The 17,334-nt window shown below is 47.2% G+C and overlaps 1 protein-coding gene across 1 annotated transcript in view; it reads left to right on the plus strand.

The window, feature by feature from the left end:
- Positions 1–397: 397 nt before the first annotated feature.
- The window catches only part of PRKCH (protein kinase C eta), a 119,295-nt gene continuing 102,358 nt past the window's right edge, over positions 398–17,334 (plus strand). Inside the window, exon 1 of the mRNA XM_075711817.1 lies at positions 398–757. Coding sequence (XP_075567932.1) covers positions 398–757 — 360 coding nt within the window. The remainder of the gene's footprint in view (positions 758–17,334) is intronic.

The raw sequence follows: 17,334 nt of genomic DNA on the forward strand, positions 1-17,334 counted from the left end.
GGGCCGGGCCGAGCCAGCGGCCGTCCCGCCCCGCCCCGCCCCGGGCCCGCCCCCGCGGCGCGGGTTCGCGGCTCCTCCCCGCCCGGCGCCGTCCCACGCCCCAGGTGTCCCCCGCCGCGCCGCTCCCCCTCGGCAGGAGAGGCCCGGGCCGGGCGCTGCGGCGGTGTGGGGCTGGGCGGCGGAGCGGCTGCCCGCGGCCGCGGGAGGTGGGCGGTGCGCGGGGGGGTTCCGGGGTCCCGGCATGGCCCGGGGGCGGGCGCGCCGCCGCCGCCCGGCCCCCTGAGGAGGAGGAGGAGGAGGAGGAGGAGGAGGCGCGGCGGGGCTGGCTGCCGGCCCGGCTCGGCGTGAGAGGGCTCTGGCAATCCTCCGGGCTGCCGGGCGCCCCGGGGGCGCGGCCATGTCCGGAGCCATGAAGTTCAACGGGTACCTGAAGGTGCGGATCGGGGAGGCGGTGGGCCTGCAGCCCACCCGCTGGTCCCTCCGGCACTCGCTCTTCCGCAAGGGCTACCAGCTCCTGGACCCCTATGTCACCGTCAGCGTGGACCAGGTGCGCGTCGGGCAGACCAGCACCAAGCAGAAGACCAACAAACCTACCTACAACGAGGAGTTCTCTGCCACGGTCACCGACGGCCATCAGATCGAGCTGTCGGTCTTCCACGACACCCCCATCGGCTACGATGACTTTGTGGCCAACTGCACCTTGCACTTCCAGGACCTCTTGCGCTCCGCGGGCCCCAGCGACAGCTTCGAGGGCTGGGTGAGTAGCCATCTCCAGGAGGAGCTGGAGCCGTCCTCCGCTCCGAATGAATGAAGGCGCTCGAAGGGGACGTGCAGAGCTGGGGCTTGTCCTCGCACGCCTGTGCTGCAGATGCACGCAGCCTGGCGTGTGTGTCCGCGCTCACACAGGTGTACCTTCGTGCCTCTGTCCCTGCTTCTGTGCTTTACCTGTGCCTAGAACGCTATTTAGACTGCTGTTTCAGCTGATGCATTTTGGGGACCCTAAGAACAAAAAGTCTCAGCTGTCATAGCTTGAGGGTCAGGACCCCGTAGCCGAGCGCTCTGAAGTCTCTCCTCTTTGTAGACTACCAGAGAAGAGGCTTGTAATACATAACCAGCAAAGCACACAGCAGGCTCACAGGATCACGTACCTTCCCTCTTTTACTTAGCACACAGAGACGTACTTGGATACCCGGATCCTAGATCTGCTCAAATCTACACATGCCTGCACAATTGTTTGATGTGTGCATGCAAATTTCTTTGACTTCTTAACAGAATGGCAGGACTAGTCTTGTTTCTATTATGTACACCACCGGGCTGGTTGAACACAGTTTCACTTGCAGCTAATTCTAGGTTATTTCCAAGTAGATGTCACTTGCATCCGGCCCAGAGAACCTCATTTGTGTCTTAGTCCTAATGGTAGGTGAAAGGAATAGTGCAGGCTCTGAAGTTGTGCCTTTGCTTCCAGTACTGTAAAGGAGGAGGAAGCGACTGTATTGATCCAGACAGTAGTTTACTTGTAAGTGTTAGGTTAAAAAAGAAAAAAAAAAAAAAAAAAAAAAAAAAGGGCATTTCTTCTGGGTAGAGAAGGTGCAGAGGAGCTGAGAATTTCCGAGGTTAAGATAGGTATTAACTTTATGAGGCCAGGAAGTTCAGCACGCGTGGTCAGGTAACCACCACAATAAAATCAGACGTGGAGGAAAGAGAGCTGACACTGTAGAGAACAGATAGGCATCTCGATCATATCGCTGGGGAGAATGCTGGTGCTTTCTGTTCTCAGCCGGTGTCTGTGACTGAGGTGTGATGCTGAGCTGTAGACCTCTGGGGTGCTTACAGGGAAATACCAGTTGCAGGATTGATCAGTAGGTGTATATTGGTACTTTTTTTTTTTTTTTTTAATTCTTGGGCTGTACTTAGGTACCCTATGGATAGGCTTGCAGTTCATGCACTAAAGGTGGTCTCCCTGAGACAGTCACTGATGTGATTTCGTGTAGGGCAGAGGGATCCAAGCTAGCCTCAAACGAGTTAGCTCAGGTATTGCCCCTGACAGCCCAGCCAGAGCAGAGTTCACGGGGGTTTGCTCGGTGGGTGCGGACGCGGCTTCCCAGGCTAGTTGTGCTGCTGGAGAGAAACTGCTCCTGGGACCCGTGCTAAAACAGATTTTAAATACAGAACGGACCCATACGGGCCAGGGCAAAGGAGTAAGGTCAGGACAGAGAGCTGTGGTTTTGAGGGCTTGCTTCGTGTTTGATTTTCTGGGGGTGTTTCCTCTTCGCTGTTGAGAGCGGCCCCATCCCCTCGGGAGGCTGGCGTCCCGGTCACACCGGGTCTGGCTGCACGTGGCGTCGGACTGCTCTGTTGCAAAGGCGGTGGCCGTATTTACTAAAACATCCATAATAATATCGCCTCTGGTGTGGATGGGTGCGTGTCTAGGGGCCCACTGTTTCTTTCATTTCATCCATGCTGCAGTGCTGGTTTTTAGGACAGATGCAGTCTGTGGCCTGAAGTGCTTGTTTGGCCTTTGTGAGGGAAAAGTTTCTTATCCCTGCTGTATAGGCACTTGTTTTATGAACTCCTGTACCTGTGAGTTGATGCGTGCAGTGGGGTGGGCAATCAGTGAGGTTTTTTAACTAGACTGATGTGAACTGATGTTATATCTGGGCACATAGACAGAGGCTAAGAGCTGCTGCTCTCCTTTTCCATTAATGTCTAAAAATTACAGCTGGGCTGGATTTAGTGGGGAGTGAGCAAGTGTTCATCTTCTGTTCCCTTTCTCCTCTCCCCTCCCGTTTGACTTGCTTCATTAGCATCTCGTGTAGCGTGCAGCCAGGATCACATGATGACAGGGAACAGCATCTTGCCCTGATAATTTAATATGTCTTGATAAATCCAGCAAGGCTGTCAAGGGGTTTTGTGTAATCAGAAGGATAGGAAATGCTGGTTTGTACTTACCCAAGGTCCACGAACTGCTGGCACAATACAAGACACCACAAGGGATTTGTAGATGACTCGCAACACCTCCACTCTGAAATCCTTCATACTGCCCTTTTTCCATCCCCAAAGCAAAAGCACATATAGGCAAGGAAGGATTGAATGGAGCGAGGAGAAAATTGGTGAATCCTCAAAGTTTAACCTGGCTTACACTTACCTGGCTGTGCAAGATTTTTCATTTTGATTTGAAATAGAATTTTTATGTTCACTTTTCAGAGACAAGGACAACAATATATTGGTAAACTCCAAATGCTCCGGCTGGTATCAGTCCAATGCTTGGATTGATAACGGCCAAACAGGGCAGGGCTGCTGCTGCCCCTGCTCCCTGAGCTCTCCTCTGGAGAGCCGAGCTGCCGGGGATTACCTGGAACAGTCCCTCAGCTCACGTGCCGGTCTGAAAGTTTTGGCGTGAGCTCTCAGGCTTGTGCTGCTCTGTTTATAAACGTGGATTTTTCTCCTGCTGGGGGAAAAAAAAAAAGTGATTAGTTACAACATTGGCCGCCAGCTCTTGTGACAACTGTAGGAAGTGTCAGCGAGAGGCAGGTAGGAGCAGTTGGTGTGTAAGCATTGGTGCTTCCCAGATGACTTGCAGGTACATCACTGCAATTATGACCCCAAACACTTACGCAGGTGAGTAAGTGTATGGACATGAACTGTCTCATCAGTAATGCTTATACACCTGAGTCATCCCACTGGGTACTGGAACAGAGTTAGGGAATGGGTTCATGGTTTGCATTAAAATCCATGTTCCAGAGGCTCTTTAAAATGACCCTTTTTCCTGTAACCTTTTTTGATTGTTTTCTGAAGTCTTTCTAGTAAACACGTTAGCACAGTCTAGATATTTTTTAGTTTGTGTGTTAGTTGTTAAACACATTTGAGCAACTTGAGGCAGATCAAATCTGTTGGAGCTTATTAATTTCAAGATCCTTCCGTTTCCCATTTCTCATATTTACTTGTCAAGTTGCAGAGCAGCAGTTTTTATTAATATTGTCAATTAAATGCCATCTTGCCTTCAACATGCTTTAATGCAGTTAAAACTGGGAGCGATCTTTCCGGTACCATGTTCTTTCTGGTAGGCATTTTCCTGTGTGGGTGTGAAATTGTGCAAACCTGACTGGTAGCATTTTACACGGGTGCGCATGACCCTGCCAGGTGCAAGGCAGTAGAGAATTAAGCTGGCTGCTATCCGAAAGCTGTTACGTTACGATTTGTATCAGGGTTGAAACTTGTCTTTTAAAACATTTAATTTTGCACTAGTGTGTGCTAAGATGTTTTTATTTGGCATATGCATCTTTAAAAGGTAGTATCTTCTCTTTAACTGTATATGAGTGCAGTATAGGAAGGAGTCCTATCTCAGTGAAACAACATAAATAATTTGGAGTACTAAGTTGTAACTGGAAGGGGAGATGTTTACTATACATAGGATTATTCCTATGAGTTTTATGTAGTGGCTGCAGTAATTTTTAAGCTTGGGGAAACACCATTTACAGATACTGAATTGCATTGTTACTAGGGAATTATTTAATTACAATTGTAAAAATTATTAGTCCCTGGGTAGAGATGTCATAATTTCTAGGACTTTAACAAGGAGTTAAAATTAAACCTTGATCTTGAAGTAGCAAATTATCAGAGTATACTGAAGGAAATTAGACAACAGATGCACTATAAGATTAATGAGCCGATCACAACTTCCTGATGAGTTTGTTACCATTTGCTCATGTGTGCAGGAAGAGATTAAGACAAATAATTCTCATGCACTCCTTAAGTTGAGCTCTTTTGCCTGCATCCTTTCCTATGATTTTTTTCCTTCTTGAGGCAAAAAGAATTGTGTTTTCCCCGTGTTCATATGCAGTTGTATTTATTGAATGTTAAATGGAAGAGTTAAAGGAGAATGCAACTTCTTGCCCAGAGCATCGTGACCTTGGCAGAGAGCCAGGGTGCTGCAGGTCAAATATGATATGGTTGCTTCTTGTTTTAACTCCCGCTTCGCTGCAGAGTGCTCTCCAGGTGGGCAAAACTTGCATCAGGAAGCCAAAAATACTTTATAGCTGTTGACAGAGGATTTTTGCGATGCAGTAGTTTGTGTCTGCATCAGCCTGTGCCCACCTGTCGAGATGGAGTGCAGCTTGTCGAGCGGGAGTAAATGGCGTCTCCTTCCATAGGTCAGTAGCAGGCTGAGATAAAGAGCAATAGTAGTCTGTCCATACGATTTCTGCTTCCGTGCACATGACAACCATGTACATAGTGCAGAACTATGACAGTGTGAAAGCCATGCTGCACATTAATTGCACGCTAGGCTTGAGTAAACTAAGCTCCTTCCTTATTTCTTGATAAGTTTTAAGTTGTTTCTGTAATTGTTATTACTGATATGCAGTTATTATGTTGAATGGGAATAGTGGAGAGAGTGGAGCATTTTACTACTGCGGAAGGTAAGATGGTTTTTGAAAGCTACCAGAATTTCAGCTTCTGTTTCTTTCCTTTAGCCCTACAAACAAACCCTTCAAAATCCCAGCAGAGTCCTGTGCACCAAGGCTACCCAAGAGTGCCCTGCAGCCTAAAACAAAGGCTGTAATAAATAAGTAAAGGAGAAATTGTTGCTATTTGTCAGGTATTAAATAATCCTGGGGCGTGTGATGCTGATAACAGTTTTACTGATCAAGGCAGATGAGAACGACTGGAGCTGACTGTGTCACAAAGAGCTGCACGCTTGCTGCCCTGTTTCAGCATCAGAAGTTGAGCTGGTTAGGAGTCCTATTTCTCACTCATCCACGAGCAACTCCCTGATAAACAGCCTGTCTGGCAGCTGTGAGCGTCCTTGGAGAGCGCAGGCGTTTTGCGTGAGAGTGCGTTAGGCTGGAAAGATTTGGTCAAAGCATGAGAAGAGCCAGTTTCCAGTGGTCGGAGCTACTGGGATGCCAGTTAGGGGTCTGTGGGGCTGGAGTTCGTCCCCTGGCTTCGAACCGGGCGCAGCAGGGTGTGAGGTTGGCTGTCCTTCATGCAGCTGGGTGCCTGGTCCTGCTGCGGTGCTGGCTCTCTAGTGTATTCCTTAGTGTGTTTTTCCACAGCTACGTCTTGAGGACTGTTGCTTTGATGCTGTTGGAGTTGGGAGGGGCTCTGGGAACGGCGGAGAGGTGTGCGGGAGAGGAGCACGCTTTCCCACCCAGTGCAGTTTGGCTGGGGTAGGCTGTGCGAGTATCACCGCGTCGCCTTCCCCGGCCGCGAGCAGCCACCGAGCCGAAAGCTCAACCCAAACCCCACTGAAAGGTACCCAGGCCCTCTGGCTCAGCGGCGTGGTGGGCACACAGGTTTCCAGCCAGAGCCCGGTCCGCTCCCTACGCAGTTTGCATCTCAGCCCGCGCTGCCTTTGCCTGCCAGCCCACGCACCGGCGCTTCGGCTCTCCGGCTTGGGGGCAGCTTCTCGGCATGGGGTGGAGCAGGCGGCTGAGAAAGGCCCCAGCTCACACGTCACACGAGGTTTTCTAGAGCTGTTTGTCAAAGCCCTTGCTAATGTGGTTGCTGAGGTGTGGGGTTGACTTTGGCGCCGGGGTCAGCTTGCTGTTCCTGCTGCTGCCTGTTGCTCAGCTGGTGGTGTTGCCACCAGATTACCTGCAAGCCCCGGTTAGAGGGAGAGGGGCAGCCCAAGGGCTGGTGCCCGCGTCTCCTTCAGCGGCGTTAGTCATGGCAGAAGCAGCTCCTGAGGGTGTTTGCAGACCCGTGCCCCCGGCCCTGGGGTTGCCCTTTCCAGAGAGGCTGCGTGCGGAGGAGGAGGAGGAGGGAGCCAGCGGGGTGACGCAGCGCAAGTGAGCCCAGCACCCCAGAAAGCTCTGACCCAGCCCTGCGCTCTGCACCCCGCGGGCCTTGCCTCACTCTGTTCACGTTTTATATCTAGCTTTTACCACAGGTCTTTCTGTAAAAATGCATTTCATCCAGGCCATCCGAGGCTTTCTGTTTGGAGTATTCTCCGAGTAACGATTTGGTTTCTGGCCATTTTGAGCTTATAAGCAATAAACCCCGCAGAAAAGATTGTCAAGGGGGCCGTTTAAGCTATTGAAATGCCATTAGAAAGTCTGCTGATTTACAGTGTAATTCAATATGAAAGCATATCCCTTACTGAACTGAATAAGACTCCCACCCTTTCTTTGCAAACTATTAAAGCTCCTTTGATGTTTTAGGCTCCATTGTAGCTATTGTGCTTTGCTAATACAATCAAGAAATTGGGGATCTTTTGTGTAACCATGGAGAAAAAGACGAGCAGAAGAGTCATCAAGTGAAATGAGTTGCTGGCAGCTTCTGTAAAGGGTTCTGGATCAGGCATCGCGCCTTCTTGCCTCCCGAATCTCAGCTTATTTAGGCACGCAGTTAATACATCTCAAACCATGCTGCAGACTTAATTTCTTCTGGAGACAGTGAGCAATCTTTGTTCTGATCACTTATTCCACCCCTGCGTTATTTGTGGGGCCGTGGAGTGAACCAGGCTGGAGTCCTGGATAACTAACCTGGCGGCGTGTCCTGGTGGAGCTCACCAGGCGGTCGTTCCTCTCCCGAGCCATGCCCTCCGTTGTGCTGGTACAAGAAGCCCTGGCTGGTTGCGAGGGAAAGATTTGCTTTGCAATTACATCAAAGATAGCAAATGTATGTCTAAAACAAAGTGCATCCTGAAGCTTCCAATTAATGTTGCTAAGCCACTTATTGTAGGCCAGACAAACGACTTAAATTTCTGCAATGCCAATTGACATTTTTTATTCTTTGACATCATGAGATGTTCTCATTGCTCAGGGAAGTCAGTTGCTGAGGAAAACATAATGCTTTATTTTGAAAGCCAGCGTCACGAACAGATGTAAGCCAGGTTTCGTTGCGTTAGTGCGATGCTGTGCGAGAGCAAGCGTTCCTTAGCAATTCTGGCACTATTGATATTCAGCGCTAAAACCTCAGCGTCTGTGCTGGGCCCAAGGTGATGGAAAAATTTGCTTTTTCACTGCCCCTGCGAGGCCTTGTGTGCCCTTGCGCCCTTGTTACGCTAGACCAGAGGCATCTAATCAATGACCAGATCTATCGCACAGGCCTGCCAGAGCTGTTTTACCGGCTGACGACCCGCTCCCTGCTTTGCTCTTTCCTGGGGCTCCTCAGATGTGGGGCAGGGGGCAGGTTGCAGGCAGAAGGGTTGCTCTGGCAGCCTCCAGTGTGTTTTCGGCCACTGTCTTCCTTGAGGGACCCACTGCATCTCCAGAAAGCCTCATGCTCTCTAGCCCACCTGTGATCCGTGTCCTGATGGAGGGATGCAGCTCTCAAACAAGAGAGGTGCATCCGCCGCAGACAAGGGTTGCCGGTGTCCTGTCTGTGTGACAGGTGGATGTCACATCCAGGGTTGTCTCCTCTGAGTGGCACCTTGCAAACCAATGAAGCCCAGCCTGGGAAGGATAGCAGCCCAGACTGCACAGACACAGGGCGTTTGGGACTTCAGGTCTGGGCTAAGATTTCAGCTTGTCCGCTGGCCCTCCTTGTTGCTGGATGGGAATTTCTGTGCTCCATTAGACGGTGTAGACCTGCCCTTCGTGTCGGTGCAGCTTGCACTGGAATAAGAGCGTGCTGCTATGACTGTAGTTACCCACGAGCTTTGCCAATGCAAAAAAATGTTGGCAGGGGAGGAGGGAGGGGAGTGTGAACCTGTAGATCACGTTACATAAGGACTTTTTCTTGGTGTTCACCTGCCAAGTTTCATAAGTATTGAGTTTCATGAGTGAGTTGATTGTATTTGTATCAGTGATACGGTGGCAGCTTTCCAGACTCCTTCCAGGAGAGGTGTCCTTGCTGTTGAACAGACAGGAGATGAAGTACTGGTGCAGGAACGACAGTTGGGCAGCTTTGGTAGGTGACTTCAGCTTTTGAGATGGGTGATAGAGTATTTATTCTGTTTTTTTAACCAACATGACAATGCTGTGTAGGCCTTAGTGGAATTTTTTTAACTTTTTATTGCAATACAAATGCTTCTGTCAAAAGGAGGAGAGGAGGAGAATATGTTCATGCAGGACGTATTTCTAAATGTGTGATTTGGTGTGTGATTATTACACATCTGCTGTACATTTAAAAAAAAAACCAAATTGATAAAATCATTTGCAGTGTGAAAACACTTGACAGATCAGAGCCCTGTAACCTCTCAGATGGAGGCGAGTGAGGGAGCGGATGTGAGAAACAGGCTGGGTATCTGTGCTGTCCCAGGACATTGCACCTAATAGTAAGACTTATACTGACAGATAGTCTGACAATATGCATCTAGGAGCTGAAGGGGGATTTGAGATGGTAATTCCATATCAGAACACTGAGATGTTTTTCCTGCCTTTGTCTCATGTTTAGTATTAGCCATCCTTAGAGGTGGGATTTTGACTTGTCAGCTGGTCTGATTTGGTCTGAAAAAGCAGCTCATACCTCCCTACAGCACTTCTGGTTTCTAGCCCTCTCTCTGGCCTGCTCTGTGGTTTCTGTTTTTCCTTTGCGTGTTTCTTATTTTTTTTCTTGGGTCTTTGTCATTAGTCTCCATTTTAGCAAAGTACTGTATTTTGTGTTTTTCTCTTGAGTAAATTTAATTTTACTCTGTCATGTAAGCAAGACATCACTTGTAAATTTAAGTCTTCTATACACTTGTAAATTAAAGTCTTCTATACATCTCCACTTGCTTTAGTATCTTAAACCTCCTGTGGCAGCAATGGGGTCTTAGTTTGGGAATCATTTTATTGCTTTTGGATAGAAAATATTTGCCATCATTCACAGTTTTATAGATGCTGTAGTAGGTTCAAGCAGGGACCAGTCATAACTATGCCGAGTGCTGTAGGTGCGAGTCAGAGAGAGACGTGCGCGGTCAGAAAGATCATTCAGGGTTGCGTCAGTTCGCCGGAGCTGGCTCGCTCTATGGCCTGGATAGGAAAGAGGGTGACAGTTTTACTATGACAGTAAAGATCAGCATGGGATGTCTGTACTCTTAAGCGCTTTTATCTGACAAAATAGTTGCAAATAAATGATGTCTCTGATAGCATTGGAGTTGGCTTGTCTACGTGTGAGTGCGTCTCTAGAGTGATTCTCTCCACCTAGACTGGTCAGCGTGCTCATCCTGTACTAAATGTATTCAATTCTGGGCTAAATTCCTTCAGAATAACGAAGGTCTTCTAGATCAAGAACAACTAATGAAAGACTAGCTTATCCTGTTTGAATTCCTACTTTGTCCTGCATTTATTTTCCTTGGTAAACAAGGCCATATAGCTTGTTGGTTTTGTTCCCAGAATTGAAGAGTGGAGGAAAAATACGTTGTTCTAAGTGGTGAAATCTGGGGATTGATTTACTGAATGTTTTCTTCTATCTCATATCCTTTAATTCTTCTAGAATTTAAGTGCTTTAAATCTGAAGAAAGGAGGGAGAAACCTTTCATGCAGTGGGGCCCAATTCTTACCCTTCCCTCACACGTAAACCCTGGCACATTCCATGAGAAGCTGTTCTCCATACCTCACTTCTTTCTGGCATCTATTTTTAATAGCATCAACATGGAAGTCATCTTTCTCCTTTCTTACTACTTGCAAAATGTCACTCTCTAAAAAGTTTGCCTGTGTCTTCTTCTGTGAGATTGCAGCAGAATAGGAGGCCAGCGTTTGCCTCTGCTTTTGCTTGCCAGGTTTGCATCGGTGGATTCCCAGTAGCATCAATGGAGTTAAGCTGCCAGCTTTGCACTGGTCTAATTGGGAGAAGAACTGGACACACCTCTTTCCTCCTTCTTGCATGCAACAAGGGTTTATAATGATGGCTGGGTTGTACATTATTTATTGAGCACAGTGAGCGCTCATGGAGCTCTGAGGCAGAGGAAGGAATTGGCTTCTGTGCAGTGAGTTTATTATCTAGGTCATTCACAGACTGAAGCATCTAACATTAATATGTTCAATGAAAATTTATTCTGTAAGGCACTTTGCTCCCGAGCCTGGAAGAAAAATATAACCATGGGAGGAAAATGTTCCTGTGCAGTCCAAATCCATGGTGGGATTTCTTGTCAAAGCTACTCGGTTGGAACACACTATTTAATACAAAAGCTACAGTGGTGTCAAATGTGTAGGGTGATCCTCCATCTCCTAATAGGGCTTTGTGGGAGTACTGCTGTTGATAGTCAGTTTGCAAGATGGAGCCCCACACCTATCACTTCATTATCTGTTTACTTAATAACAGTAAAAAGTCCAGTGTGGGGGCTTTGGGTACTCCCACAGGAATTGCTCACAAGTCTGGCTTGTGAGGGAGGGCGAATTATTGGAGATTGTTGGAAATGATCCTACAGTCAGTTTGCTTTCTTAGAAGTTTCAGCCTCTTGTTTCTGCGAGGGACTTGTGATGCGGCAGCTTACAGACCTACGCTAATGAAACATGCTGGTGTAAGTCTTCCTTAATGTAGTGGGACATAATTGTGGTGGTTTAGTAGCTACTATATGAGCAACTAAGATGTTCTTGGTTTGGTGTGGAGCAAAACTGGGTAGAAACCTAGCTGCACTAGGGTAAACCATCTTCCTCTCAAAAATTAGCCCCTATTATAATAACCCCATCAGTGCTTAATGATAGTAACTCATTTTGACCGCCTTTTCAAGTAATTAGCTCAACTAACATTTAGCCTGTCTTGCCAATACAGATGATAAAGTTTTTCTCAGTCTTCTTGATTCTAGGAAGGAACATGTTTCACTTTCCTTTGCAGAATCTTGCTGATGGTTTTTGGCGTAAGCCTAGAAGAGTATCGAGTTCATTGCGCTCGTGTCGAAGAAAGGAGCAAGTTCCAGAGCTGCGCTAGTGAGCCCAGACAGTAGGGCTCTATCCTTTCCCTTTGAAGGACAAAAGGGGTATGATGCAGACCAAAGAAATGGGCAGCGATGTTACAGAAGCAGATACAGTTTCTCTTGCATGTTCCAGATCTGTATAGGCTGGGGCTAAGATCTCTAGCTCTAGCTGGAGGGCAGTGGGACCCTTGCGTTTACTGTTACAGTGCTGTCTCTGCAGGTCAGGACTCGCTGTATCCAAATCCTTAGGCTTGTCCTTGTCTTGGAGTGATGGTGTTGAAACGGAGAGCAAACTCTTGAATCTGTCTGGCAGGCTCAGGAATAAAGCATCCAAAATTCAGGCTACGCTGGACATCCTCACAGAATGGTTTTCAGCCCCTTGTAGACAAAATACGGTCATGTGCTCGTGTGGATGAGACCCTTGTCATTTGGGTGAAAGTGCACAAAGTCATCCAGACTAGGAATGCGTTTTGTGTTTCACCACGATGGAGCCCTTTTTCAGCAGGCTTGTGACTTGTGAGCTCTGGCAGTTTGTGCAGGGCAGATCTGGGAGGATACCCAGCAGGTTTTTGTCCTCCTCTGCCCCATGAGCCATTGCTGTGCAGCAGGAGAGGTAGAGTGCTTCCTACTTGTGTCTTTGCTTCTTGCCTGCCCTGTTTCACAGCTGAGCTCACTAAATAAAACATCGGTCAAAGCCCGAAGGAGTTAATGTGGTGTGCTGTGAACTGTGGTTTTAGAGTCGTGCGAAAGCAGCGTCCATTCTGCTGCCTTTGCGCTGGAGTGATGACGGTTGGAAGAAAAGGGGGGGAAGCTTTGGGCGGGCTGGGGACAGTAATCTCCTTGTGATCAAAGCTTGATACCAGGACGGCTTTTCCCTTTATTTTGTATCCACTGAAGAACTTGGTTAATGATTTATCAGTTCATAAGCAAACCTATGCTCTTCCCAGCAGTTAACTACAACCACCGTTGGACATGTACAAAACCCCACGCTGATGTTACCTAAGCTCCACCGAAGAGGTGTTGAAAGCCATGTCTTTTAGCTTGTCCTGGGTGAGCAGTTGCTGCGTGTGGCTGCACCGCTGCAGGAGCGCCGGGCGTTAATGCTCGTGGTGTAGAAACACGTGCGTGTTGTGGGGCAGACAGGACACAACGCACATTCATTTCAGCTCTCGCTTAGCGCTGTGTGTAACGAGGGGAAATCCCTTTGACAGGTTGTGTTCCCTCTGGTTACTGCTTTGGTGGGTAAAACTCTTAGAATTAGGAACTTCAGAACTACAGAATTTAGAAGAACCTTAGAACGGAGAATTGAAGCTATATCCAAAAGCGTCGGGTGGTTCATTTTAGAATTGCACTGTTCTGATTTTGTCAAGAACAAAATTGTAGGGTCTGGGTGGATTTTTTCAAGGAGTAGCAATGATCATTCAAGTTGTCACATGTTTTGGCTTCTGTGGATGCAATCTCAGAAGGTTTCTGATGTGTCCTTGAAAGTTTGTCATTTCCCTTTGTCATAGAGAAAGCGGTGTTTGTGATTAATACGAGGTCAGTGGATTTATTTCTATATATAAATAAGCTTACTGCAAAGACACTTGCCTCAGCAGTGGATATGCAGTACTCATTGTTTTTAAGCAATGCCACTTCTTATTTTAGTAACATTTTGGAAGTACATGTTCCTGTTTTGAACACGAACATTAGGTGAGAAAAGAGTAACTGAGGCTTGCTGGCTTTAAACAACCTTCGGTGCCCCTGTGCTTGGCTCCTGAAAGATTGTTCCGAAAGAATCTTCCTGACCCCAAAAAAGCTCATCAACACTTTCTCAGTATAAGTTTTGTGGTTCATTTCTAGGTTGACTAAACAGTCTCCTTATGTTAAGAGTCCTGGGCATATGAAATTTTATTTGCAGAGAAATGTGGGTTTGTTTTTTTTAATTGCTTCAGCTGCACAAAAATACTCTTTAACCATGCCTGATAATTTTTTTCACTGTCATGATAAGAACAGGAGCTTTTTTTTATTTTTGCTTTTAAATACATATATTTTTAGCCAGTGAATGGGTAGTTGCAAAATTCTGTACACCTGTAGTATTTATTCTTACTCCATCTCTAACAATATTAAGCAACTGTTTCCACAGGAACGGTGCTCTTTACAATAGATAGTGTTGTGGCTTGCTTCAAAGCCACAGTCGGAACGTGTAGGTGTTTGAAGAGTACCGGATCTTTCCATCTCTCGCTATGGATTTTCCAGTGGGTCATTACTTGTTCAGACTTTCTATGTCAGTATCTGAAACCACCCCAGTGCTTCATATTACTGTGTGTGGTAGTGTCCCAGAAGCCTTTCAAGCGCTGCTGGGCTGCAAGAGGAATCTTTTAGATTCATAAAAAGCCGAAACTCATGGTGCAGCGGTGGTAAGGATCTAGTCAGCAGCTCCGGTGCAGCTAGTTTAGGATCTAAGTCTTCACGTCTGTAATCTTATCTAGGGCTCTTTCGATATCATGCATATTAGGAGTTGAACAGCGTTAGGTGTTTTATGACCTTTCTTAGGGGACTGCGTTTGTAATGGTTCACTTCGTGGGATGTATGGCGGTTATTAGAGGGACTGTCTCTCTTTCATTGTCTTCCCCCCAAGGTCATTACTGAGCATCCTGCTCGTACAGAGGAGAGGAACTGTTTGACTGGCTTCTCGGCTTTAAGGTTTACCGAGCCCTGTAATATAAAGAAAGGAAGTTATTTGATTTTATTTTCAAATAAGATAAATGCTGTCCAAGGGGTTTCTGTCCTCAGCCGGTGAAAGCTCTCTGGTTAAGGTTATAAGACTAAAATTGATGTCACTTTTCTTGGAGTGAATAAAATTTTGCTTTGGGAATTAAGGTAGTATGTTCCCCCCTCAGCAAGGGTGTCGCCAGTGCAGGTTTGTGAATCCTGCTGATTATGTTAGTTTATCGTGAATGAGTGACTTTACACAGTTTGATTTAGTAACACTTTAGAATTTACTTGTGACAAATCACAAGATTTGATTGTGATATTTTAATAGCACTCAGTCATCAGTGATTAACAAAGCGATTAGACAAAACTGATCAAAACGGCGACTTAGATAAAGATGCTTTGGAAAGGGAAAAAGAAGTATTAAAAAGGGGAAATACGTGACAGCATGCTGTTGGTAGATGCCAGCAAACTGCCTGTCAGCTTGCAGTTGCACGCAAGCCCCAGAAGTGCCTCCTCCTTCGGATGGAGGCAGATGGCTGGGTCAGCTGAACAGCATAGCCCAGTGACACGGCACCTCGTCACCCATCCGGCGGCCTGGAGGGGGCTGGAGGCCGATGCTTTTCAGCTCCTTCCCATCTCAACTCAATTGCTGGAGTCACAGCTATGACTGTATGGTCACAAGTGCATGGTGAAATCATCTCTCTCATGAGGTAGATGAGGAAAACTGTAATCACAGACTTGATGGGACTAAAAATTGCTTGGTCGTGGACAGTCTGTCTCATTGCAGTGCTTGGCTTCAGCATTTCGTGACTTTTTTTTTCCCCTTCACAATCCTTGCAGTACAAATATACAACCCAGGGTCCTTTACTATGAAGAACCTCATCTACGCACCCTTTTTTACACTGCTGTTTTACAGAAATATTTTTGTGGTACTTACCCCCCTGCAAAGAAAACCAAATAGAAAAACAAACCCAAAACCAAAAACCACTATACAAATGATCTAACTTGGCAAAGCAAATGTTGGCAATGGCATGTCCTTTCTGGGTGTTGTCAGCTGCGTATCAGCTGTGTACTGGATCCCAATCTACATTCTTTTTGCTGCGTGAAGACTTGACTGTGACTCTCAGTGCTGGACCTCGTGGAATTAGAGCTCAGACGTGAGCGGTAACATCTGGACACCAGGAGCAAGCATCATACCTTCAGGAATGCTGGGGGAGTGTATGCCCTGGTGCTCTTTTTCTTTGTACCTTCAGAAACATCTAATTGGCTACGTGGCCAGAAACTGCTACTGCTTTTACATGACATTCTGGGATGCGTGTACCAGGGATGTTAAACAATCCCATCAGCTGTTAGCAGGGAATAGGAGAGGGGTTAGTGTGGAGGGTAAAGTACTTTTAACCTTCCTCTCCATCTTTCCTGGTGTGCCAAGCAGGTTCTCTCCTGTGAGACACCACCCATGTTTGATAGTTTGCTTTTCATCCTTCCATCTCAAATCACTCAACAGATCATCTTGCAACATGGAGCGCGAGAGGTGGATTAATGCTAGCTGGATATAAATGTTCGTCCTTAATCGTTTCAGTGTTAGGAAACTGCCAGGTGAGGATGCGAGAGGAGTAAGGGAGAAGTCACTGTGATTAATTAAAGATCTGGAACGAATGGTCAGAGCATAGGTGGTTGTGCTTCTCCATGGTGTTACAGTCCATGCCGGGTTCCAGGTTTCATAAGTTGCTGGAATTAATCCCTCCTTTCTGTGTCCTCACTAAGGATGAGTAATGGATTTATGGCTTTAAATGGAGATACCTGTGATGGGAGCTGCAGCTCTAAAGACTGGAATGCCACTGAGACATGGCATTTGAAACTGCACTTTTTGTCAGAAATCTTCCTGATAACTTCATTTTGCACATAAATTAATTCACTGTGATACTGACAGAAGTGGTGGTGGTGGTGTCCCATGTCCTGTCCCCCCCACCCTAATGCACTTAGAGCAAGGCCTTATAGTCACTGAAAAGAACGATGGGTTCTGGTGCCATGGAGCAATTGACTCTTCTTGATGCCTGAACCGCTGGGCAGTCCAGGCACACATTGCTTTCGTGGGTGCTGCAGAGGCTTCCTTGCACTTCTGCAAGGCACTGTGCCTGCCGTGCAGTCTGCTAGGTCAGGCTTTTGAAGACCACAAGCACTGTTTCTAGCTCTGCTCCTGCCATCCCTGTATGTTGCTTTCCTTGTCTATAAAATTGGTGGTGTAGGGTTTCCCTCAGCACCCCAAGGGGCTTTGCATCCTTTGGTTGAAAAGGCAGAGATGTGTATGATCCCGTATGTGCAGCTCCTTTCATACGCCTTGTTGCCTTTAGGAGAGAGACAGCAACACCGCTGTAGGAATGCGATACCAGGGTTCCAACAAGGGGATGGCAGCCTGCGTGGGAAGCTTCCCTGGGGGAAAGTGAGCACTGTGGACCTAGGTGGCATGGAGGTTCCCTTAGCTGGAACCCCAAAACGTGGATGGTGAGGCTATCCCTAGAGTAGTGCTACAACAGCTCTGGAAGTCAGGCTGAGATAGGTGAGCGATGATCAGGACAGGCCCCTCATGCAGCAAACATTTGCCAACCGAACAGTATAGTGTTGGGCATTGCAAGGCCCTCTACTAGTACAGATCTTTTTGGCACTCTGTGTTGAAGGGAAGAAGAGGGTAAGTGCCTGCAAATCAAGCCCTCTGCAGAGTTTTTAGTTTGCATTTGAATCTCAATATCACGGAACCCCACCTTCCTGCCATCAGGCTGCAGGCATCAAGATGCATATCGCATCTCACTCTGGGACCCTTTTTCTTTTTTATTTTACAGCACCCATTAGTAGTGATCAAG

The sequence above is a fragment of the Pelecanus crispus genome, chromosome 6 (assembly GCF_030463565.1).
Source record: "Pelecanus crispus isolate bPelCri1 chromosome 6, bPelCri1.pri, whole genome shotgun sequence".
In the NCBI taxonomy this organism is placed as follows: domain Eukaryota; kingdom Metazoa; phylum Chordata; class Aves; order Pelecaniformes; family Pelecanidae; genus Pelecanus; species Pelecanus crispus.